This window comes from Phoca vitulina, unplaced genomic scaffold (genome assembly GCF_004348235.1).
Source record: "Phoca vitulina isolate PV1807 unplaced genomic scaffold, GSC_HSeal_1.0 scaffold27, whole genome shotgun sequence".
Lineage (NCBI taxonomy): Eukaryota > Metazoa > Chordata > Mammalia > Carnivora > Phocidae > Phoca > Phoca vitulina.
Window position 1 is genome coordinate 5635425 of NW_022589730.1, and position 24275 is coordinate 5659699.

At 41.0% G+C, this 24275-nt stretch overlaps 1 protein-coding gene across 8 annotated transcripts in view; it reads left to right on the forward strand.

The window, feature by feature from the left end:
- The first annotated feature begins 7269 nt into the window (after nt 1-7269).
- The window catches only part of NETO1 (neuropilin and tolloid like 1), a 109751-nt gene continuing 92745 nt past the window's right edge, over nt 7270-24275 (forward strand). For 6 of the 8 annotated variants that reach the window (XR_004301630.1, XR_004301631.1, XM_032422822.1 and 3 more), the window contains exons 1-4: nt 7270-7690; nt 9679-9732; nt 9966-10103; nt 15965-16213. Coding sequence is in view for 6 of the 8 variants with exons in the window: in XM_032422822.1 (XP_032278713.1) it covers nt 7663-7690; nt 9679-9732; nt 9966-10103; nt 15965-16213 (469 nt within the window). In the remaining 2 variants the exon portion in view is untranslated. The remainder of the gene's footprint in view (nt 7691-9678; nt 9733-9965; nt 10104-15964; nt 16214-24275) is intronic. The other 2 variants (XM_032422828.1, XM_032422826.1) reach the window with 2 other exon arrangements.

Below are 24275 nucleotides of genomic sequence, written 5' to 3' on the forward strand. Positions count from 1 at the left end.
CCTTTCTTCTAACAGGCGATGCTATTTAGCTTGGTTATATGTAATGTGTCCCTACCTGCTTTCTCCTTATGTTGCATGCATGTGTCTATATGAATGAGTATGTAGTTAATTATTTATTCTAGTAAGACTTTATGACAGCACAATGATCTCTGCCATTCCCCACTTATACCTTCTATGTATCAGGGCCTTTCTGTTTCCTATGCTTTTTTTTTTCTACAATGCACCTTCTGTTTTCTTTAAATGCTCTTTGAATTCTTTTTTTTTTTAATACTAACCCTCATGGACACTTAAGCTCAGCAGTGGCTGCTCTGGAGGCAAACACAGCCCGGCCGGAAGTGAGGGGAACAATGGCAGAAAACATTAAGGTTTTCCTCTGAGCTCAAGGGAAACATTCAAGTTGAACAGCAAGGTTTGTTTTTGTTTCTGCTGTGAGTTGGAAGATCTGGATTCCAACAGTTACTATGTTACAAATAAAGTAACACTGTGGAAATTACTGCACTTCCTTTGGCCTCATTTTCTTCATTCTTAAAATGATAAAATGGGGGAAGATCAAGTATTGCTAACTCACAGGCATATAGAGGTGAGGCAAATAAGCCTTAACAATTCTATCTTGTGTCCCCAACAGTCAAAACTGCTGTCGTGACGGTATTGACTGAGATGTAAAACTATGTTGGTGAAAATGGTACAGAAGTGTGGATATTTCCCACATTGTGTGTCAGAGTAGTGGAGGATGGGAGAGATTGTAGTGAGTGACCAATCATTTGTTTGAATTAAAAGGGCTGCTGACTTTGGGAATGTTAGTTAACTGTGGTCCAATCAGGATTTTTCAGTGAAGCAAAGATTATTAAGAATTGGACTTAATAAAACACATACCTCAAAAGCATCAGCTAATAACCTTTGACCAAAAGAACTCCTGTTGTGCTTATTAATTATGAATTAAAATGATTTTAACTTAGTCCTCTCAGATGTTAACTCAGATGTTACTCAGTTCTCATACATACCCTGACCTTGTGGGACGGGTTCCTGTAATATCAAATATGCCATCCAGCTTGCAGTCTCTAAGCAAAACCTGAAAATAAACATCTTTTCAAGAAAAGATTCAAATTTGTATCCTATGCCTATATACCAGTTCTTGCTGGTCTGTCTCATCCCTTCCCTGTCTGTTCGCCTGACAAAGGTGCACTCTGTGCAAAGGACTATGTTAAGAGAGCTTTCAGAGTGCCCCTCAGGAGGTTCGTGCTTTATATCATTTCCAACCACCTCTTCTTTCCTTCTACTCGGTTAGAGAGCATCCTTTTAGAAGGAACTGCAATTGTGACAGGAGGGTGTACTGTGCACAGCCACTCATAACCGCAATAAATCCTTTATTTCCAAGAGACATATATTGAAAAATTAACTATGTATGTCAATTAGAAAACGATGTTGAAGACTACTGTTTAAAATGATACGTTTACTAAAAAGCACTGATGGCATTTTCCCTTGATGCTTTAAAATCATCATAACTGTAACTGCTTGGCAAAAATTTTGCTGCAGGGTCACTCCCTTCTGAAATTGTATTTTTTTTTTTTTTTTTTTTTTTTGCACCTCAGTCTGCCTTAAAACTGGGGGAAAGAGCTATTTTATATTTCTCTTCTGGTTTTGCAAAAGGAAATGAAAACATTTGGGATGTTTCCTGATAAGTATTGAGTATTAAAGAGAATGGACAGCCAAGGAAAGAATAGATACATGACTTTGTTATTAAAAATATTTAAAAAAAACAGTATTTTCATTCATTTCCATACACCACAGCTTGTTCACTCTTTAGAATTATTTCATGAGTCAGACGTAAGTCCTGTCCTAGCCCAACATTTAGTGTTATTTTCAACAAGTACATCCTGGCTTTTGCTATTTTCTAAATCATCTACTGAACACTCAATAAATCATAATAATAATATGATATATCCTAAATACACAAAGGAAGAAAATTTAGATGATGCTGTTAACTTATATAATTAAGGATAAAAATTATATCTGAGGCAGAAGCGATAGTCACATATGGGATTAAACTTTATTCTTGTATGGTTTTAACCATCGCAACTTTAAGTGAAACTTTGTGTTTCTTAATGTACATTTTGTCATGAAATGTATACATTTGTTTTTCAGCTTAATTTATACTTACCAAATGTGGTAAATTCCTTTTTCAACTAGTGATTGTTTTCTCCCCAAAATCACAGTGAGTGGACGCTGTGGTCTAAGTCAGTAGAGAGGTGGATCCTTTAGAGAGATCAGTGCACCTTCCTATGTCAGGATGTATCTTATAGATGTTCCTTTTGTTTATGCTGATTTACAGAAGACTAGTTATTAAATAGGCTGGTGACTATTTAAAAAAATCCTGGGGCGCCTGGGTGGCTCAGTCGTTAAGCGTCTGCCTTCGGCTCAGGTCATGATCCCAGGGTCCTGGGATCGAGCCCCACATCGGACTCCCTGCTCCGCAGGAAGCCTGCTTCTCCTTCTCCCACTCCCCCTGCTTGTGTTCCCTCTCTCACACTCACTCTCTGTCAAATAAATAAATAAAATCTTAAAAAAAAATCCTGATGTTATCTTTATAAGCCACTGTCAACTAAATATCAGTCAGAAGTATAGTAAAGTTTTTCTAAATTTCCTCATAGACTGGTGGATCCTGGAGTTATTTTTATTCACCTCACATTTCCCCAAACAGACATAATAATACATTGTTCCTGGAGCACAATTATCATTGGATATGAAACATCGTGGACAATGACCACATGTCTGTAAGTACTGATGAAAACTGGTTGAATAATGTGCTCTAATAATTCTTGCCCACAAGAGGCTAATATTCCTGTGATATTTAACAATACCATGTATTCATACTTCTAAGAACACCATGTTTTATTTCTCTAGTCACGTTCATAAGGTATCCTGCCTGGTTTAAATGTAAGATTTCAATGATTTTAACTATCCTCTGTGTTATGAAGATTTTCTACTCTGTCATGATATATTTACAGGTTGTTGAAGGGAAACGGCCTCCCATGTTGGTTCAAACCAGTTTCACGTTATGAGAATTGCAGATAATTTTTAAAGACGTTTTGATATTTGGCAGCAAATTATTTATTAATAAATGTTTTGGATAAACTAATACCATGATGTGTAGATTGGTGAGTTAATAAAATGGAAAAACAACTTTATGTAACTATGTAAGTAAATGAAAATAATTATTTAAAATAAATTTATTTAACATAGAGTATCAGAAGCACTATTTTATTTGTTGCTTTTGTAACAGCACCTGTTACAGCAACAGAAAAACAACTTTGAGGATGCCAATACTGCAGATGAATTAATGAAAGAGTCCTAGAGGATCTGGAGCTTTATAATTTTTTATACAGAGCTATGAGCGTGCAGAAATATACTACTTGCTTTTGAATCAGAAGAGCAAGTGTCCTAGCTACACCAATTCTTTTAAGGGTTTTGGGAACCTTTCTTACCATTCATCATTATAAGGTACGATGTAAGGAAACTAATGTTATCTTTTTTTAAATATTTTATTCACTTATTTGACAGAGAGAGAGAGAGAGACAAAGAACGCACAAGCAGGGGGAGGAGCAAAGGGAGAGGGAAAAGCAGGCTCTCCGCTGAGCAGGGAGCCCGAGGTGGGGCTCAATCCCAGAACCCTGGGATCAGGACCTGAGCCCAAGGCAGCTGCTTAACCAACTGAGCCACCCAGGCACCCCGTGGAAACCAATGTTACCTTAATTGGGTTCCAGGGGTTTGCATTCTGCATTATCTTCTGCAAGTAGTATCTACTTTGATGCTAATTTTGAAGAACTGTGACAGGCACCCTCTTCCGGGACAGCACATTAAACTTACAAAAGCTATCAGTTTATAACCACTCCCTTTCAAAACAATCATGTCTTGAAATCTGACCATATGTATGCATAACCTTCCTTGGAGAAGCTGAACTTTTCCCGTATGTTGGTTTTTCTCAGAAAGAAAAATCTTGTGGGTTCCCATTAGGGAGGTAGCTTTTCTCAGCAAGTGGCGGTTCTGAACTCAAAAGTGAGAAGGCAATTTGCCAAGAAAGCAGAATGTGGTGGGTAGTTTAAAGTATTTCTGCATGCTTGTGTAGGAAAATGAATAGAATTTTCAAGGAAAAGTTGCAGCCACAGCCCAGGAGGATTAGGGCAAAAGTGCAAAGCCACATCATCCATCAGCCTCAGTGTCTGGGTGAGTGAGCGGAGGACCTGGTCCAGGACATGCACACTCCTGCCCTCAGCACTGAGGTCTGAGCAGAAATGCCACCTCTCAGCCCCAGATACTGCCCAGGAGAGCACTGGGGTTCATAAGTCAAAGAGGCCCCTACGTCTGAGAATTTGAATTCCAACACAGACATATGGAGCCGCTAGGTTATGGTGGAGGAGTGAAGAAATGAATAAAAAGTTTGTATCACCCTTTTTTTTTCTTCTGGGATTTCCTTCCTGCATTTCCTATAAGAACGACTTTTGCAGCAAAATTTAGGTGGCCACTTCCTTGGCCCAGTAACACAATCTGCATGCTGGGAAACTGACCTGGGCAAAGAGGAGGAAACATGTTAGACATACTTGAGTGGGTAGATTTAGCAAAGTCCAAGTTTGTATTCTCTTATCTTCAAACGGCAACTGAGAAATGTAGTAGTTTCCCTTAAGATATTTTTTAACGTTGTTACTGTTGAATGGTTTTATCATTTTCCTAAAGAAGACATATTTTTTTTTCTGGATGTAAAACATAATTACCATCTAGTTTTAAAAGTTTCAACATCCCACTATCAACATTTGGTGTTGACCATTTTTCAAGGACCCTTCCTCCCCCTTTGGGGACCTGCATCTTTGTCATCTATTCACACATCTACTAGCCACTCTAAAGGTCTGCTAACCACCCTCTGGTCCCTCGTGCTTCTTTGCAGTTGGGGCATTTCTTCCTCGACTCCACTCCCATCCACCCCCAACCCCGCTGGCACAAGAATCACTCGTGGGTCCCACGACTCCCGCGGGACTTTCTGCCTACTTCTCCTCTCGACCCTTTTACAAGTACAAACGCGGCCAGATACACACCGGTTTTCTGGGGCGCTCCTCCTGGCTTTCCATCCATCCACTCATCCCTTGATCTTTCCTTGAGCTCTTAGCTCCTCTCTCCGGCTCCCAGTTCGGGTGGAGTTGGTTCTCTGCCGGTGCGCAGTCTCTGTGTGTCTGTCCCTCTAGCTCTTCCTTGCGTCCTGCCCCATCTACCCGCCGTTCGTTAAATGGATGGAAAGACACACACACACACACTCTCTCTCTCTCTCTCTCTCTCTCTCTCCCTTCTACCTGGTCACTTTTACCCACGTCGAGGACTTGCAGCTACCTGGAATCCAGGAACCGAAAGCTCAGTGGAAGGAGTCTTGGAGGTTGTGTCTGGACTCGGGGATCCCCCACCCCGGCCTTGGGGGTCGCGTCAGTGTCCCTCTTGCCACATGACGGGCAGGAGCCCTCCACCCTTCGCGGCCGGGTGCCAGGGGAAGGCGGGCAGCGCGCAGGCACCGCACCCGCACGCACGCCCCCACGTGGGCGGCCCCGCGCCGCAGCAGCAGGTGCCGCGAGGTGGAGGCCAGGCCGGGAGCCCGGCTGCGGCCGCGGCCCCGCGCGAACCCTCTCTCGTCCCCTCTCACGGCCCGCTCCTCGCTCCTCGGCCTTCGGAGGTGATCCCAGGCTTCGCGACACCTCTCCTCTCCGCTGTCTGCCTCCTGAGTCCTCCCTACCCCCGAATAATCACCGCCATCGTCCCCAACCCGAGCCCCAGGCCGCGCTCGGGAGCGGGGGGCGGGCCCGGGGTCCAGGACCACGGAGGCGGCGGCCGGGGTCGCGGGCCTCGGGGTAGCCGCGAGGTCCGGCCGGCGGCGGCGGCGGCGCGGGCAGTCCGCAGCGGCCGCGGAGGGCGGGACGGGGCCGGAGGGGAGGTGCTGCTGCAGCGGCCGGGGAGGGACTCCCCCCTCCCCCCCTCCCCCCCACCCCCGCGCGCTCCGGCCCTCGGCGGGGCCGCCCGCTCTTTATCGTTCCTTCCTGTTCATTTATTCGCGTCTTACAAGCTGGGGCTTTTCCGGGCTGTTTCCCCAGCAACTCTTTTTTTTTTTTTGTCCCCCTCCCCTCCTGAGTTTAACGCGCTGCGCCCGCGCGTGTCTGTGCGTGTAGAGGTGGGGTAGGAGGTGTTCTCTGTTTGCCTTGGGGGTTTTAAATGTCTTGGGGAAGATGAAGGAGTCTTCGCAGAAGCAGTTTGGTGGGGGCGACCTAAGCATCAGGCCAGGCGATTAACTGCGAAACTTTTACGGCTGCCTTAGCCTCCCGCGCGCCCCTGCCTGGTCTCCCAGCCTGAGGGCGCAGTAAATGGCAAAGCCTCCCCCCACCCCCCCCGCCCCACCAGCCCCGATAGGGGAGAGAACACGCTTCCTCTAGACAGATGCAATACAAGGGGTGGGAGACAGATCGACCGCAATCTGTAACCCGTAAAAAGTGAAAACTGAACCCCAAAGGGAAATTGCACGCGATGGCCCCTCCCCCTTGCTCGCCTTTCATCGGGCATCGGGAGCCAGCTCCGGATTTGCCTGCTCCCTTCGGGCCCCCTCAGCCCGGGCTGGCCGAGTGACGGATCCCAGCCCGGTCCTCACCCCTCCCCCTTCCCTCCCCCCCAGGATCCGAGCGGGTGTGATGTCCTTGCAGCCGCCGCCGCCGCCCCATTCCGCCGCTCACCAGCCCCGGGGGTGCCGGCCGCGCCGCGCTGCCCAATTTCGCCCGGGCTCCGGGCTTCCTGGAGGGTCGCGCAGCCCACGGCTATGACTCAGGCGCCCACTTGGTAACTCTGCCATCTTCCTGCTCCTTCCCCCTCCCTCCCTTCCCCGCCCCCTTGGCCACCCCCGTTCCCCTCCGCCACCCTCACGCCCTCCTCCCAGACGCCCACCCACCCGCTCGTCTTTCCGCAAGATCGCAGAGGTGGCGCGGAGCCCGGCGAGCTGATGACGGACCCCTTCCTCCTGTCTTCAATGCCTCAGCGGAAGATCCCCAAGGGCTGGAGAGAGGAGGGCTGCTGCTGGACATCCTCCCGGAGAGGTTGCTCCGACCTGCTGCTCGTGGTGTATGAAACTGGGGACTGAGCGCGCCCCAGCCGCCGCCGCCGCCCGCCCGCCCCGTCGCGGCCGTCGGTCTGGACTGGCCCCCGCCTCGCCGCGCCCTCCTCCGGCCCCGGCCCCGGTCCGGGCGCCCCGGGGCTCGCCCCGCGCCGCCGCCGCCCGCGCGCCTGCTGCCCGCGCGTCCTCCTGACAGCTGCGGCGGCGGCGGTGATGCGAAGGAGGAGGGTGCTGCCGCCCGCGGTGCTGATGGTGGCGATCGGCGGCCGGGTGTGATGCGAGCGTCATGGTGGGGATGCTGGCCTCGCGGCGGTGAGAGAGCGAGCGAGAGCGAGCCGGGCGCGGCGGACGCCAGGATTCGGATCTTGCTGCTGTGTGGGCTCGGATCGCTCTCTCTCCCCTCTCTGCCCCCCCTTCATTTGGTTCTTGGTTTGCACCTTTAAAACCCCCCGACTCCGTCCTCCCCCACCGCTGGAAGTCTTCCCGTCTCTAAATGGAATTAGTGGAGATCGGAGCCTCTGGTGTAACGAACAGACATGATCTATGGACGCAGTTTGTTTCACAGTGAGTACCTTTCCCGCCGCGCGGGTCCACTCGCGGTCCCTCCTCCCTCCTTCCCTCCTCCCTCGTGGCCGAACGCGCAGGGAAAAGCCTCGCCGCCGCGCTCCAGCCGGACCCCGCAGTCCCCGCGAGTCCGGGCACCTGTAAACTTTCTGCGTTGCAGCAGAATCGATCGAGGCGTGGGGGCGGCGCCGGGTCAGTGATCGCTGGGTCTCAGAACCTGCGGGGGACAGTCCTGGGGGCGGAGGCGAGCACGTGCGGGAGCCGCTGGGAGTGGGCTCGGGTGCGGGCGCAGGTGGAAAGGGGGAGAGCGCGGGGCTGACAGTTTGCGGGATGCAGGGAATAGTCCTCTTTCGGGGGCTTTCGGAGCTCCGCCGGCCCATATTTTCACTCCAGGAGGGAGGGAGTTTAGGGCGCACCTGAACGCCACGCTTGCGGGGAGGGCGAGTGCCAAGCTCAACTCCTGAGTGCTGCGTTATATAGGTGTGCGGTGGCGCGTGCCGTTGAGAGGAGATGGCTTCAGAAGTCGTCAAGTAAAAGGCAGTGTAAGAAAAGGTGTGGTGGAAATGTCACATTAAAAAGCTAGGATTCCAGTGTTAATCCTGTGCCACGCAGTTAAAAGACCGGCTTTGTGGATGTGTTAGTCATAGTACTTGTTCCATCGTGTGATTCCATCAAAACAGGAAAAGCAGAGTAAAGACAACACCACGCGGACGTCCTGGTATTGATGGCCGTGTACCTATGTGTTTGTGTGTGTCTAGAATCCTGGCAAGTTAAAATAAGATTTTTTTTTTTTTTTTCTGTTTAAACACAGACGACAACAGCTAATGTTTTCATCTAAAAGCAGATGATCAGGCAGGAGTACAAAGTAATATAACTGATATACTTTCTCAAATGTTAATTTAAGGCCCACATTCTTTTCTTGGAATAATCTGAAAACATAAATTTATGAACTCCTGCCGTGAGCTTCAGTTTAGGAAATCATTGTGAATTATACCTTCCCTTTTCCAAATTAATTTTAAGGGGAAATAGAATTATACATCTAATGGAAGTTAGAGATTTTAGGGAATTGGGCAACAAAATAAATAACAAAGATAAATTAGAAGAGGAAAAACCAGTACTTATGAAGACTAGATTGTTTTATTACTCTTCTAGTTTCAGGTTTTATATAAAAAAAAATCAAGATACGAAAGTAAAGCAGAAGTTCCGGTTGCAATGGTCTTTGCAGATTTACTCTTGTTAGAGATCAGGGTCTTTTTTTGATACTGAAAAATTGGCTCAATGAAATGCTCACAGAAATCGCCTTTCTCAAAGTAAGAATCTATTTCTGCATAACACTAAATATTAAGTCAAAGTTAAGGTTAGAAGAAATTAATTGCATAGCTTAGGAAGTGCTGAGGACAGGGGTTACTTGGTAATATAGTACCTTTTTATAAGAAACGTTTTTGTACTGCTGCTTAATGCCTCCAATTCACATTTATCTGTTTTTCTCCTGTTCCCTTCCCCCAACTGCCATAAGATTTGCCTAAGTATTTGTTTTCTCAACTACAACTACACTGGCAGTGCTTTAGGGTCCGTCACAGAGTCCTTCCTCATTGTTTGCCTTTGCAGCCTTTCGCCTGGCTCACTCTTCCCTCAGAGATGCTAGCAAAGCCTTTCCCTGAGGGCGGTTAGAAACAATGCAGGTCCTGAAATCCTACTGTAATGTGACAGGAGTAGATTACAGTATTGCCTCTGAAGTTTTGAGGTACGCATTTGCAGTTCTGGGGTCTCATCTATCCTTAACTTGCATTACTTCCTGAAGGGGTTCCTAAATTTTCCTGATTTGTACATTTTTAACGAGTTTTGGCACGTTCTGAGTTAACTTGGAACGGTTAACAATAATACAATTAATCTGCTTTGATATTATCTTATCTTTATGTCGTTATAGAATGTGATCATTTCAGTGTATATTAATATGATCTCTTTCTAATTTTTCTTTTCTGTTTCAGTTGTAGCAAGTTTAATCATCTTCCATTTGTCTGGGGCAACCAAGAAAGGAACAGGTGTGTTTCTTTGGGAAAATGCAGTGGAAGACCTCTAATTATTTACATTTTCCTATTTTCCCCATATTCTTAATATTCCAGAATATCTGAAAATTTTATAGTGTGTATAATTGATTGATTTTGACTAACACAACATTTCAAAATTAATTTACTAATGGATATTATAAGAATGTCCTCTCTATTTTTAGTCTTTTAGAAAATCGGATGATGGCTCTTGTTTTTATTTTTTACAGAAAAGCAAACCACCTCGGAAACTCAGAAGTCAGTGCAGTGTGGAACTTGGACAAAACATGCAGAGGGAGGTATCTTTACCTCTCCCAACTACCCCAGCAAGTACCCTCCTGACCGAGAGTGCATCTACATCATAGAAGGTAAGGGGGAGAGAGCCCTGGCTGGAGAAAGCTCCAAGCCAAACCTGGCCATCGCTGTGCTTTGGATGGACAGTATGCGTATGGACATTACAAAAATTGGTTTTGGAGACCATGCACAGAAATATCTCTTAATGAATCAAATAACTAAAATTTGGAATCAAGCTAATTATTGCAATTATTAGCAATGGGTTATAAGTAAGTAAATTCAGGCAAATAAAAGCAAATTGGTAACAGTTTATTTTACAGTTGACTTCATTGATTTAGAATTCTTAATTAATGGAATGGATGCAGAGTTGGCATAATATTACCTAATGTATAACAATTTTAGAAACCTAGTATTTTATTGGTTAACAGTTAGTAGAAAAACCTATACATTTGTTATTTTTCTTTAGTAATATAAAGTACAAAAATGCATAGTAATGTTAAAAATAAATCGATAATCATGTTTCCAAACAATCTGAATGATAGTTGCCTTAATTTGCACTAACAATTGACATTATCATACTTTAATGCCAAAGTCAGGATTCCAAATTATGATGCTTCTTTTCATCATTTTCTTTCCTAACTCAAAAGAAAAAATAGTGCTGAAAAAGAGATTCATTTCCCTTTGAACATTTCCAATTTCCATTACCCTTGTAGACAGCACTCGATTAAGTACAGCTTTCTAAACTGAATGATCATTTCATCTAGTGATGAAGATTTTAATATTATAGATGTTAATACCTAAAAGCCCCAAATCTGCAACCCTTCTCCATCCCCCCACCCACACAGATACGGAGGGATTGAGCCATCTTAATGAAAAAGACAGTATATGCTCAGTATTTATATCTAAATGAGAGGCATGTTCATTTGGTAGATCTGTGAAAGAAAAAGGCTTTCTGTTTAACTACTTTCAAGAATTCCTATTTAGAAATGATTCTTTTTTTATTTTTGTAACTTTTAAGCTAAGGATATTACCTCTTTCCTTTTTGTGCCTGAGGGTGAACTTTTAGCAAAGAGACACTGCACTACAAGAAGGAGGAAAAAAGAATAAGCTCTGATAATAAAAGAATAAAACTAGAAATCTGAGATCTGCAGTCTTATTCCTCATGTGATTGATAGAAAAGGAAATTGAAATATGGAAATTCTGGGTTAAACTTAGTTGTTCTCTTCACCAAGTTAATATTACCTATCTATTATATGTATATGTGTGTGTATGTGTGTGTGTATATACATAAAATGTTCAAAAACTTAACATATATTAAAACATTTAATCATAGCAAGTAGATATTTTTTGTTGTCCTTATTTTATAGACAAGGAAACAGACACAGGGAGTTTAAATGTCTTGCTTAAACTCACGTAATTTGTGTTTTGAAGCAACAGTATTTTAAAACTTTGAATTATTGAAAAGAATAAAATCAATTAGTTCTCTCATTTAAAGGATTATTTCAGAAGCAGATCTTTGCATATTAATTGCACTTTCGTGTTTATTGTTATTTAGAATTCAAAAACATTGCTAGCATTTTATTTTAATATCATGCATATATTTACATTCATTCCTAGTTATGTCAAGGACAAAACTTAGTTGAGAAATCAATAGAACCTCCTGTTACTATTAATCATACTTCTACACTCTTTTTGAAATACTTCATACCAGCCATTGTTTTCATCCATACATTTATTTAACCAATATTTAACGAACAACTACTAAGAAACAGCCTCTCTTCTAGGTACCGCTTAGAGAGTCTTTAAAAAACAACCATGGTACTTGCCCGTAGAATTTATAATGTGGTCTGGGGAGCATGCCCCGTTCAGTAAACAATCTAAAGGGACCCCCAAATCAGCAGTGTTTGGAGCAGAGAGAAGGAGAGGAGCCTATCAGGAGGAGGAGATGCTTTCGCTCAGTTTTGAAGAACTTCAGGGAGGTAATTCTCTATTCAGAATGGCCTGTGCAGAAGTTTGAGATATGGTGTGGTTGGGACCCATGTGTAGCTTCTGCGTAGTGTGAGGAGAGGAAGAAGTAAGGAGGCTCAAGAGGTCAGCAGTCTCAAATAAAGGAGAACTTGGTATTCCGTCTACTCCAGCCGTGAAAGTTTGAACTTTATAGGATGGACAACGGGGTGCCACTGAAATAATTTAAGTGGAGAAATAATAAGCTGATATTTTGGTGAAGTGACGGAAGGAAAAGAAGTAAGCAGGAACAACTGTGAAGGACCATGTAAGCCATAGTAAAAGCCTGAACTACACAAGTGACATTGGCTGAGGCGTCAAAGGAAGAGATGAGAGGTCTTTAGGAAACTGAGTCATGAGTGCCTGGATGTAGGCAGGAGAGATAGGAAATCCCAAGACGATTCCAAAGTATTTGGCTTGGTGACGTATAGATGGAATTGCCATTCCAGGTAAAGAATATGGGTGGAGAAAGAGGGTTTGAAGGAAAAATAATGAATTCCATTTTGGTGTTTATGGAGATGTTGCATACAGAAATTGGATACATGAGTCTTTAGCTCACTGGAGAGCTCTGGGCTGAAAATAGATATTTATAGGTCATAAATATGGATTGTTGTTGAGGCTCCTGGTATGAATAAAATTATCCAGAGAGAATATTTGGAGCACTATTTTATAAATCTTTCAAAAAACACAGATGCCTGGGTCTGTCCCCACGAAGTCTGGTTTAATCGGTCTTTGATGCGGCTGCAGGCGTCATTATACTGTAATAGCTCTCCTTTGGGATGCCAGTGGCACTGAGGACACAGGTCTAGAAAGAGCGGGAAGAAGACATAGGATGGGTTTCTGAAAAACAACAGGTAAAGGATGGGAGAGTAAGGAGAAGGGTAACAGGGACTGTGAAGGATAAGCCAGCGAGATGGACTGGAGATCAGGTAAAAGATGCCCCAGCATGTAATGCAGGTTACATTTCAGCAGGAAGGGAGTAGTGAAAATGCCAACTATTACAGCAAAGAAAAGTGAAGTAAAAGGAAACGCATCTATCACATGAGGCCATTGAGAAGCTGATAGTAACTTTAGGACGTATGCATTCATTGCCCTAGTGGGGGTGGGAGCTGGCTCACAGCTGATGGAGGCATTGGGGGAGGGGAGATGTTGATGGACCCAAGGTAGGAAGGCAGTTACTTTCTTTTTCTTTTTGTCTTTTCTGCTTTCAGGGGGGTAAATGGTCATGTTTGATTCTGAAAAGAGTAGCCTGTTCTGTAGAAAAAGGTAAATGTAAAATACAAGAAAGGTCTAAATCATTGGTCAAGTTTCTTGAGGTAAGATAGGTTCTAATGAGTAGAAGTGGAGTCCCAGTCACGGAAAGGAAGATCCCTTTCGTGGGTTTCAGGTTGTCCTAAAACTCTTTCAAAGAGGGAGCAATGTTCTGTAACTATGTGCACTATTCAGGTGAAAGTGCTCGGAGTTTTCAGTGCGTCCAAAGATGTGTTAGGAGGGGTTAAGACTTCTCAAAAAGGAACCTCAGATTTAGATACCAGATGACTTAGAGAAAACATGGAAGTAAAAAGCAGCTGTGAATTGAGAGATTTGAAGGGGAGGAAAACCTAAGTGTAAGGAGCTGAACTTAGAGAGCTTCCAATGGCTTCCATGCACTATAATCACTTGTTTTTAATTACAACTATACGACATGCTTATTTTTAAAACCTTATTTTACTGCCTTCAAAAATTCAGTTAGTGGAATTTCATATATGAGTGTGTGTAGTTAACTTCAACATGCTGGACCAAAGGAAGATGAGCTGTCCACAGAAGTGTGGCCTACCCAAGACCATGATGATAGTATGTGTCATGAAGGAACGTTGAGAGGTTTGTTCATCCATGTTGGACAGAACTTAAGCAACAGTGAAAATGAAGGTATGCATAAATGAATTCGTGTTCGATGGCCCTGCATTTCCTAATAGGGAAAATAGATGGATATATGTTGCTTCATAGAGTTTTAAATAAATTAGCACAAGGTTGTTCTCATTGCTTTACTGTTCCCTAGCCATACATTATTTACATCTAAAAGAAATATCCTACATTCTCAAATAGTTTATTTCCTTCTAAAACTTATCATACTGGCTTGCCAATGAGCCCATAAACAAGCAGGCGCAGTCTATAAGATACTAATACATACAAATGATATACTTAATGCTACTACATAAATAGGTCCCTTTTTGCTGTTGGACTAATAATCTCACGGGGAAAAGGTTTTCCAAGTAATTTCTTAGGATACTTTCCAATTTGCAGATTTTTTAAAAAATCATTGAAACTTCATCAAATCTATCAATATGGTAATACTACAATTGTTGACCTTTCAGAATATACAGTAGTGGTAGGTAAAACCATCCCTGGTTTTTCTTGGAAGAGTAATAAATGTCTCTTTTCAATGTCCAAAGAGTCATAAATATTTTTGGAAATTAAAAATAATCCCTAAAATAGTCTTGTCACATGCATTGACCTTTAACCAAATGAGCTTCGATTATTCTGTAGGTCTCGAATTTCCAAGTCATCATGTATCTCAATTCTCCATACATTTTTGACATCCACGCAAGCAAAGCTTTCATTTTAAAGCCATCAAGGGTGATATTCAATACATATTTAAGAACTAGGGTGGTGTGGACAACAGTCATTCAGAATGAATACTGACCACATGGGGAGCAGGTCTTACCTTACAAGTTTCTGGAGGGTGCTGGTCCCTGAAGAGGGCCACATGGCAGGGAGGCACTCAGAGGACTCAAGGCAACAGCTGTTTACTAACTAGAATAAATGTGTACGGATATTTCAACAACTGTTATGGCTATTCTGGGGTATCCTGGCTGAATACCAGTCTGGAGTGCCAGGATTTTGAGCTGTTTTGGACATGACAAGGAAAAAATGGCAGGGCGCTAGCAAATGCATCCCTGTGGACGTCTATAGAGCTGCTAGCCCTCTGAGGCTCTTCCTGATGTTTTAGAGAGCTGTAAAAAACATTTATGAAGACAAGCTCATTTACTATTCACCCAACAGAGATTTTTTTTTTTTTTTTTTTTGAGAAATCCTCAATGACAAGGACTGTGCTTGCCGAGTGCCGAAAGAAGGTGAATAGATCTGGTCCTTAGTGAGTAGATTTAGAGGGGTGGTTCTTGTAAGCAAGGTTTTCCTGCATAAACAAGAGTCAGCAAATTGGAGGTAGATACTCCAGAAAGTGCTAAAATACATGAAAGCCCGAAAGAGCATGCTGCCTTAGAAAACACAGTGTGTCTACAGTGGCCTGAGCTTAGGCTGTGTGTGGACTGGGAAGCCCCTGGAAGTGTGAGTTGTAGGATACCCTTAAGGGTCCTGCAATGTCAAGTGCATTGATCATTTTTCTATAGCTGATAGAGAGTTGCTAAGTTTAAACCTGAGGGTGACGTGGTGAGGTTTGTGTACTAGAAAAATTCTTCTTAATGCCCTTGTATATGCACTTGGGTCTAATCAAGACATCTGACTGGGACTGTTTGAATGTTTGGATAACTCTATGCTGAGCAACTCTTAAACGGCTTTTGACCTTAAAACTGGATACTTAAGAAGATACGGGAAAAGTGACAGAAAGATGTCTTTCTACTTTCTAAACCTAATGTTAGTGGTCTTTCACAAAAATACTGTGATTTATTAGGTCTGTGTTAGACATCGAAACGGTCATTTTATATCCGAATAATCCTTTGTGCAACATCACCAGTTTTAAGGAGCATCCCTGAGACATTCTTATGGAAATGTTATCCCTTAGAATGCTTATGGACTTGCTTTGCTTTTCCACGGAACGTGTCATGTTCAAAGTTTGATAGAAGATATACAGATAAAATCTGAAGTAGAATTATAAAAATCTACCTAAAGATTTAAAAATAGCCTTCTAGACATAATCTTTCCTTTTTTTCAGCTGCCCCAAGACAGTGCATTGAACTTTACTTTGATGAAAAGTACTCTATTGAACCGTCTTGGGAGTGCAAATTTGATCATATTGAAGTTCGAGATGGACCTTTTGGATTTTCTCCAATAATTGGACGTTTTTGTGGACAACAAAATCCACCTGTAATAAAATCCAGTGGAAGATTTCTATGGATTAAATTTTTTGCTGACGGAGAGCTGGAATCTATGGGATTTTCAGCTCGATACAATTTCACGCCTGGTAAGTGAGGGTTTGGTTTTTTCCTGTTTTTTTCTTCCTCAGTTGTCTGTTTTCGTAGTACAAGAACTTTTGTAGGACAACTTCATGTTTTTTTGAAGAATTTTCTAGCTCTATTTAAAATCACACTTACAGTGCTTTCTCTTTCCATTTCATAAATTCTGAAAGCAAATAAATTTTCCTTAAAATTTAGCCTCCACTAGAGGTGAAGTGTAGTGACTCAGGGGTCTGCATGATCATCAGGAACACAGTTAATTAAATGGACTTCCATTATGCTGAAATGTGTAATTCGAGAGGCGGCCTGTAATAAAGAAACTAATTTCAGTATACATTGAATCTCTATAAACTTGAAAAGGCAATGGTAGTACTGTAAAATGTATCCATCAAAGTGATCTTTGGAGAACCTGAATAAAAAATTCTTTTGTTCTGAAAATTATAATTTTTAAGCAAATGGATCTTAATGTAAAGCAGTGTAATCCCTTTTTAGAAATGTAAATTCCTAAGAGTTCTGATGAAAGCAAAACTGAGACCCAAAGCAGCCCAATATTCATTTGCAAGGTCTGCAGACATTATTTGTCATTATACAATTATGCATTCTATGTCAAGTTTCCTTTTAACCTGCTAATATTAAAAAAGGGTCTATGATGTTGACTGGCTCACTTGATGATGAGTTGTCATTTGTTACAATAAAAATTGGTTATCACATTTTTAAATTGCAATATCAGGCTGAAGCGATTTGAGATTTTATGAAGTGAAGTCATTTTTTTTAATGGAAAGATGACTCAACTTACCTAAAGCATGTTATTTATATGTAATTACATATTTTTCCAGTTTGTATATATTGCTTTACTAAGGTATATAACAGGCAAAAATGAAATTGCAATATATGTAAAATTTGTTGACGTTTCTATTCTATGTTACAGAGGTAACATAAGAGCAGGGCTCAGCTGCTCAGTTCAAACACTAAAATTTTAAAAATAATTAAGATGGGATCAATGAGGACTTTCATTATGATATCATGGTTTATGTTAAATAAGTTGCATTTAGCGGTATCATACGTATTAACCTTAAACATTAGGAATCTTTTCGTAGTGTATCACTAAGAGATATTGTGGTTTTAATTACGCTTAGTTAATATTGGATTGTTCACAGAAAACCTGGGTATCTCATATTGGCGATCAAACTAACTTGATGTGTTCTGAAAACTTGCAAACATTGAGACTACTTTATTAGTGCTAGAGTTATACATGGAAATGTTTTTTTTTTTCCCTTGACTGATAATTTCTAGTATAACCAGGACCTAAAGATAGTTCTAGGCTTTTATAAGTTATATCTTCATCCTAAGATTGGAGATCATGGGGATAATGCCTAGGATTTAAAATTGAGGTTGTATAAAGTTGTGAAGTCAACTTTATCAACATAAGCAATGCTGTCCACGTTTCTAGCTCTACCGGAGAGAACATAAATGTTGGAGCTCAGCGTGCTCTCCCAGGGTTTTAAAAAGCCGCTCTGTTCCCTGTTCCTTGTTTCTTTAGAGCCACTTTACTTTATCTGTATATAAAAGGAGATTTTACTGCCAGGAACTACTAAATCAGAAGGAAATGTGACGAGATGATTCCATGAAATTGAGGATGAGTTACGGATGGAGCAAGGCTTCTGTTTCCACTTAGATAAACTAGGGTAAAGTAAGTGCACAGGGAGGCATAGGCTTGGCACGTGAAGGAACAGGAGGACCATAAAAGGGAGACTTGTAAAACTTCGTGACTGCAGACATTGACGTTTCGTGGCCCAAGGCCATTGCCCGAGTGTCACAATCATCTACAGCTCATTTCATAAAGAGGCAGTATTGAGGAAGCCAATTAGTTAATGAAAGAGGAAGGGGGCAGGGATTAGTAATAATTTAGACAGCATTTAGGGAATAGGGAGTCAGGCAGGCTTCAGTTTAATTTGGGCTTAATTTTGATTTGGTAGTGTGCTTCAAGTGGTGATTTGGGGAAATTGAAAAGGTAGAGTTCCTGAAGTCAACTTCATGATTGAAATTATAAAGCATTGCTGCAATCACCAGGGCATCCAAGTGGACCCCACATTGGAGGGGAATGCCCTGCCCACCAGGACACATCCAGAGCTCGACCCCACAGTGGCTGTGAGGAACACTGGTTTTGGAACTGATCTGTCCTCAGTGCTGGCTTTCTTATTTCTTGCTTGCTGTAAACTGTGGACAGGATCCTTAATGTTTTGTGCCTCAATATTTTAATTTATAAAATAGGGATGATACTGACCACCACATTGGGGTGTTTGAAGATTGCTTGCTTGCCAACCAATGCCTATCTATGGATTTTTCGCTTCATATGAGATCTCAACTCTTGGTTGTTACTATTTTTTATTAATTTGATGATGTGTTCTTTAAGAACAAAGGGGCCTTGTTATAGTTTATTGAGAGAAAAGTGTCCCAGAGATTTTAAATTACAAGTGCTCTCACTCTATTTTGGGGGCGGATGTACAAAACGAATACCTGTAAGATGTCACTTTTCCCTGTTAGTTTGTTTAAATGGGTCTCGGCCTCCATGTGGGGGTTGTAGCTATTTGCGCTGGAAGCCATAAAATATGTCAAAGCAGAGATAGCAAAGGGAAGGCCAGGTGGTCTTTATTATGTTTGTGAGCTCACTCCAATCTGAAATCTGGATCTTCGCTGATAGTCTCGGAAACTCGAAGTCAGCATACTGAGAATGTACCCATTTTTAGGAACGAATCACATCAACCAAAACGTCTGAATATGCACATAAGACATGCATGCACTGATACGCACATATCCGCACACACACACATAAACCTACATGCATTTTCAATAAGAATTCTTTGAATCACACAGCTCAGTTTTTCTTGTAAGCAAACATACATACGTGGGTATCCGGTTTATAATGAGAAGATTGTATAGTGAATGTGCGATCCAAATATTAAAGCTTAATTACATGAACGCCTGTTGACTAGCACCCTGCTAAGGTACGTGATGATCCATCTCCGTGGCACTGGATCATTTTTTCAAGGGTCCTGTACATCTCAGACTGCCAATTCCCCTGTCCACTTTCTGCTTTCATTCTGCCTGACCGGGACACTAATTTGTGTCAACTCTTCTCTCAAAATTTGCTTCTATTTCTTGATACCTGACTCTCCTTGACTTTTCTTCCTACACAACTTGAAAAAACAGCCTTTTCATTTTGGGCTCCTGTGTTCCTAGTAGCGATGCTTCTGGACTGGTGGTGGATGGGAGCTAGCTAACTGGAGGTCATGTGTGGACATGCAGGGTAGGAGGGCAGAGCCAGAAAAGATGCCTTGGAAGCACTCTTAAAGGGGTAGTTCCTTTATCTCCTGACACCCTGGACTAGTCCTCACTTTTTATTTCATGGATTCTGGTTATCTTTGTGTCAGTACCCAGGCCCACAGTGCGCTGATGAATCACCTAGGGTTATAGTCGAGCGTGCATAAGGATTGTGATGTTGAGCAGCAGTCAGAGAGCAGTCAGCTGGGTCTAACCCTGGGATCTGCAGAAACGAAGGACAAGGGTGGGGCCTGAAGAGGGACCAAGGGACCCAGACCCCTGATGGGAGGCCCTAGGGTGATGTCTGTAAGGGAACCTCTCTTCTTCCTGTGTAAACAGAGTTGTGTTGTGAGGTCTCCTCACCAATACGCTCCCGCTTCTGAGAAGAGTTGGATGAGTTCAGAATCACCGAAAATGTTAAAAATTACATGGTGGACAATTTGGTAGCCCCCAGATAATTTAATGAGAAAACGTATAAAAGTGCTTATTATAATAAAATGATATTGTTTTCTCATCTTCATAGGACAATTTTTTTTTTTATCTTAAAGAAAGATTTAAATCAAATGCATTGCAGAAAAATGAATAACGATTGCCTTAGCTAGGTCGGGGGTGGAGGAGAATGAGGAGGAATTGAAGGGGCCCAGATGGAGATACGGTGAAAAGGTATAAGCACTATTAGTAATGCTTTCATTTTTGAAAATGATGCTATATTTTTGATAACAACTTATGTAAATAAAAGTATTTAAGATAAAAAATCAAAAAAGAGAAATACTATAGTCGGTAATCTTTAAATGAATTTTTGGAGCAGAGGAATACCATTTATCTGTAATCCACATTTTCTTTTTTATGCAAACTGAGAATGTTTTTCAAGTAGAAAATAATTCTCCCCTACAGCCAGCTGCCTATATACTTCAATTTTCTTTACCACTGGAAAATATAAATGAAGGAGAAAGCACGGAACATATGCTGTACCCCCAGTCCAGTAGCATTACGAGGGGCTTTATTCAATATTAAGGAAGAGAAACAGCTAGGATGCTCTACTCTTGGGGAAAGTAATCCTTTCAGTCTCCTTAGGAACATGTATCTTTCGTTAGCCTTGTAGTTTTCTTCCTAGTGGAGACATTTTCTGTAATCACCGACATACAATGTTTATGAAACCTTCCTCTTCTGATGTTTTTTTTCTGAATGAGTTCTATGAAACAATGTTATATATAACCTATTCGAGAAATTTTACTTAAGGATTGTGCCTCAAAATACCAAACAGGTGGGGTAGAGTCAGGTATTTCCATGCAAGTGAGTGAAGTCGTTAAATATATTAAGATTATTATCATATTTTGTACTTAAACAGCACCTTTCATATGAGAGCTCAAAGTGCTTTAGGAACCTTCTGCCCAATTCCTAGCGTCCTCTTAGACTCCAAGCTGATTGACATCAAAGGCAGCAGAAGTGATACATTGCAGCAATTTAAATTGAGTGTTCTAAAAAGATTTCTATGCATATTAAATGAAATATATTATTTAGGTAAAATATTGTCATGGACTCGTTGCTATTTTAATTTCCCAGCACAGTGTTTTTCTTCTTTGAATTTGAAATGTGAATGTATGTGCGAATATTAACCCTATTGAAAGTTCCTACATTTTCTTCTCTACATAATCAGAGTTGTGATACATGCTCTGGTATGAAAGAAAAAAAAATGCATACATCTATCTATCCATATCATTTTTTCAATAGCTAAATTTTAATTTGAACTTGGCCCTAAAAGATGAAAGAATAAAAGGTTTTAAAGGCTGAAGTTGAAAGAAGGACTTTATTTGATTACTTCATTTATCACATAGAAATAAAAGATGGAATAACTTTAGATCAGATAGCATTGTGTTGTCTATTATCTTTACACTGTAGACCCCAAATGGTTTAACTTCAGCCCAGCAAATGCTGTCAAATAGAAAGTGTATGAAACAAAATCACATTTCCTCTTCTTTTTTTTTTTATTGAGATACTATTGACATGTAACATTGTATTAGTTTCAGATGTATAACATAATGACTTGATATTTGTATACACTGGGAAATGATTACAATAAGTCTAGTTTCCCCATCATCATATAAAGTTATATAATATGCAGTACATTATTATTAACTAGAGTCACCATGCTGTACATTACATCCTCATGACTCATTTGTTTATGACTGGAAGTTTGTACCTCTTGATCCCCTTCTCCAATTTCACCCCCACCCCCCGCCCAAATTCCCTCCCCTCTGGCAACTACTAAACTGTTCTTTGCATCTGTGAGTTGGGTTTTGTTTTGTTTGTTCATTTGTTTTGTTTTTTGGATTCCACACATAAGTGAAATCATACAGTGTTTGTCTTTCTAAGGCTGGTTTACTTCACGTAGCATAGTGCCCTTAGTTGTCACAAATGGTAAGATTTCATTCTTTTTATGGCTGAGTAGTATTCGATTGTGTGTGTGTGTGTGTGTGTGTGTATCAGTGAATTCATCTTCTGTATTATATATAATATATATATGCACACACACACATGTACACATATATAATCTTCTTTATCCATTTATTCATTGATGGACACTTAGGTTGTCTCCCTATCTTGGCTATTGTAAACAAGGTTGCAATGAACATAGAGGGGCATATGTTTTCAAATTAGTGGTTTTGTTTTCTTTGAATAAATACCCAGAGGTGGAATTACTAGATCATATGATAGCTCTATTTTTAATTTTTTAAGGAACCTCCATACTGTTTTCCACGGTGGCTGTACCAGTTTATATTCCTAGACTTTTTTTTTTTTTTAAGCAATTGTAAATGGGGTTGTTTTCTTAATTTAAGAATTTTCTTGATTCTTAATCTGATAGTTTGTTGTTAGTGTATAAAAAGACAACAGATTTTTGTTATTGATTTGCGTTCACTTAACAGTTTTTTGGTGGAGTCTTTAGCATTTTCTGTGTATAGAATTATGTTGTCTTCCAGTAGTGACAGTTTCACTTCTTCCTTTCTAATTTGGAAGCCTTTAATTGCTTTTTCTTGCTCCGGCTAAGACTTCCAACACTATGTGGAATAAAAATGGCAAGAGTGGGCATTCTTGTCTTGTTCCTAATTTTAGAGGAAAAGCTTTTGGCTTTTCACCATTAAGTATGATGTTAGCTGTGGATTTGTTACAGATGGCCTTTATTATGTTGATGTACATTCCCTCCATACCTACTTTGTTGGGTATCATAAGTGGGTGGTGAATTTTGTCAAGTGCTTTTTCTGCATCTATTCGAGATGATCATATAAATTTTATCCTTCATTTTGTTAATGTGGTATATTATGTTGATTGATTTGTGGACACTGAACCATCCTTACATCCCTGGAGTAATCCCAGTTGATCCTGGTGTATATTGATCATTTTTATTGAATTCAATTTGCTAATATTTTGTTGAGGATTTTTGCATCTGTGTTCATCAGGGATAATGGCCTTTACTTTTCCATTTTCCCTTCCTTCCTTCCTTCCTTCCTTCCTTCCTTCCTTCCTTCCTTCCTTCCTTCCTTCCTTCCTTCCTTCCTTTCTTTCTCTCTCTCTTCTTTCTTTCTTTCCTTTTGTGGTGTCCTTGTCTGGTTTTGATTTCAGGGTAATGTTGGCCCCATAAAATGAGTTTGGAAGCATTTCCTCCTCTTCAATTTTTTGGAAGAGCTTTAGAATGATAGTTATTAAAATCTTCTTTGAATGTTTTGTAGAATTCACCGGTGAAGCCATCTGGTCTTGTATTTTTCTTCGTTGAGAGGTTCTTGATGACTGATTCCATCTCCCTGCTAGCAATTGGTCTATACAGATTTTCTACTTCATGATTCAATCTTGGAAGACTGTATGTTTCTAGGAATTTATCCATTTCTTCTAAGTTGTCCAATTTGTTAGTGTATGATTGTTCATGGTAGTCTCTTATGATCTTTTGTATTCCTTTGGTCACTTGTAACTTCCCCTCTAACATTTCAAATTTTATTTATATGAGCCCTCACTCTTTTTTTCTTTGTGAAGATAGCTAAAGGTTTATCAATTTCGTTTATCTTTTCAAAAAACCAGCTCTGTGGAACCACTTATCTTTCCTCTTGTCTTTTTAGTCTTTATTTCATTTGTTTCCACTCTGATATTATTGTTTCCTTTCTTCTACTAACTTTGGGCTTCATTTGTTCCTCTTTTTCTAGTTGCTTCAGTGTAAAGGTAGGTTGTTTATTTGAGGTTTTTTTCTTCTTTCTTGAGATAAGCCTGTGCTCTTAGAACTGCTTTTGCTGCATCCCATTGATTTTGGTATGCTGTATTTTCACTTTCATTTGTCTCAAGGTATTCTTTTATTTCTTTTTGATTTACTCATTGACCCATTGGTTGTTCGGCAGCATGTTGTTTAATCACCACATATTTGTGATTTTTTCTAGGTTTCTTTTTGCGTCATACATTTTTGGTCAGAAAAGATGCTTGACATGTTTTTAATCTTCTTAAATTTATTGAGACTTGTTTTGTAGATCCTCTCTATTCCTTTCTTCTTCTCTTGCTCTCTTCTGTTGTGGTTTGATGTCTTTCGTTGGTGTTATGTTTAGATTCCATTCTTAGTACCTTTGTGTATCTATAGGTTTTTGCTTTGTAATTACCATGAAGCTTATAAATCAGTTCAAATATACCATCCTATTTTAAGTTGATAGCAAGGTAAGTTTTTTTTTTTTTTTTTAAGATTTTATTTATTTATTTGAGAGAGAGAGAGAGAGTATG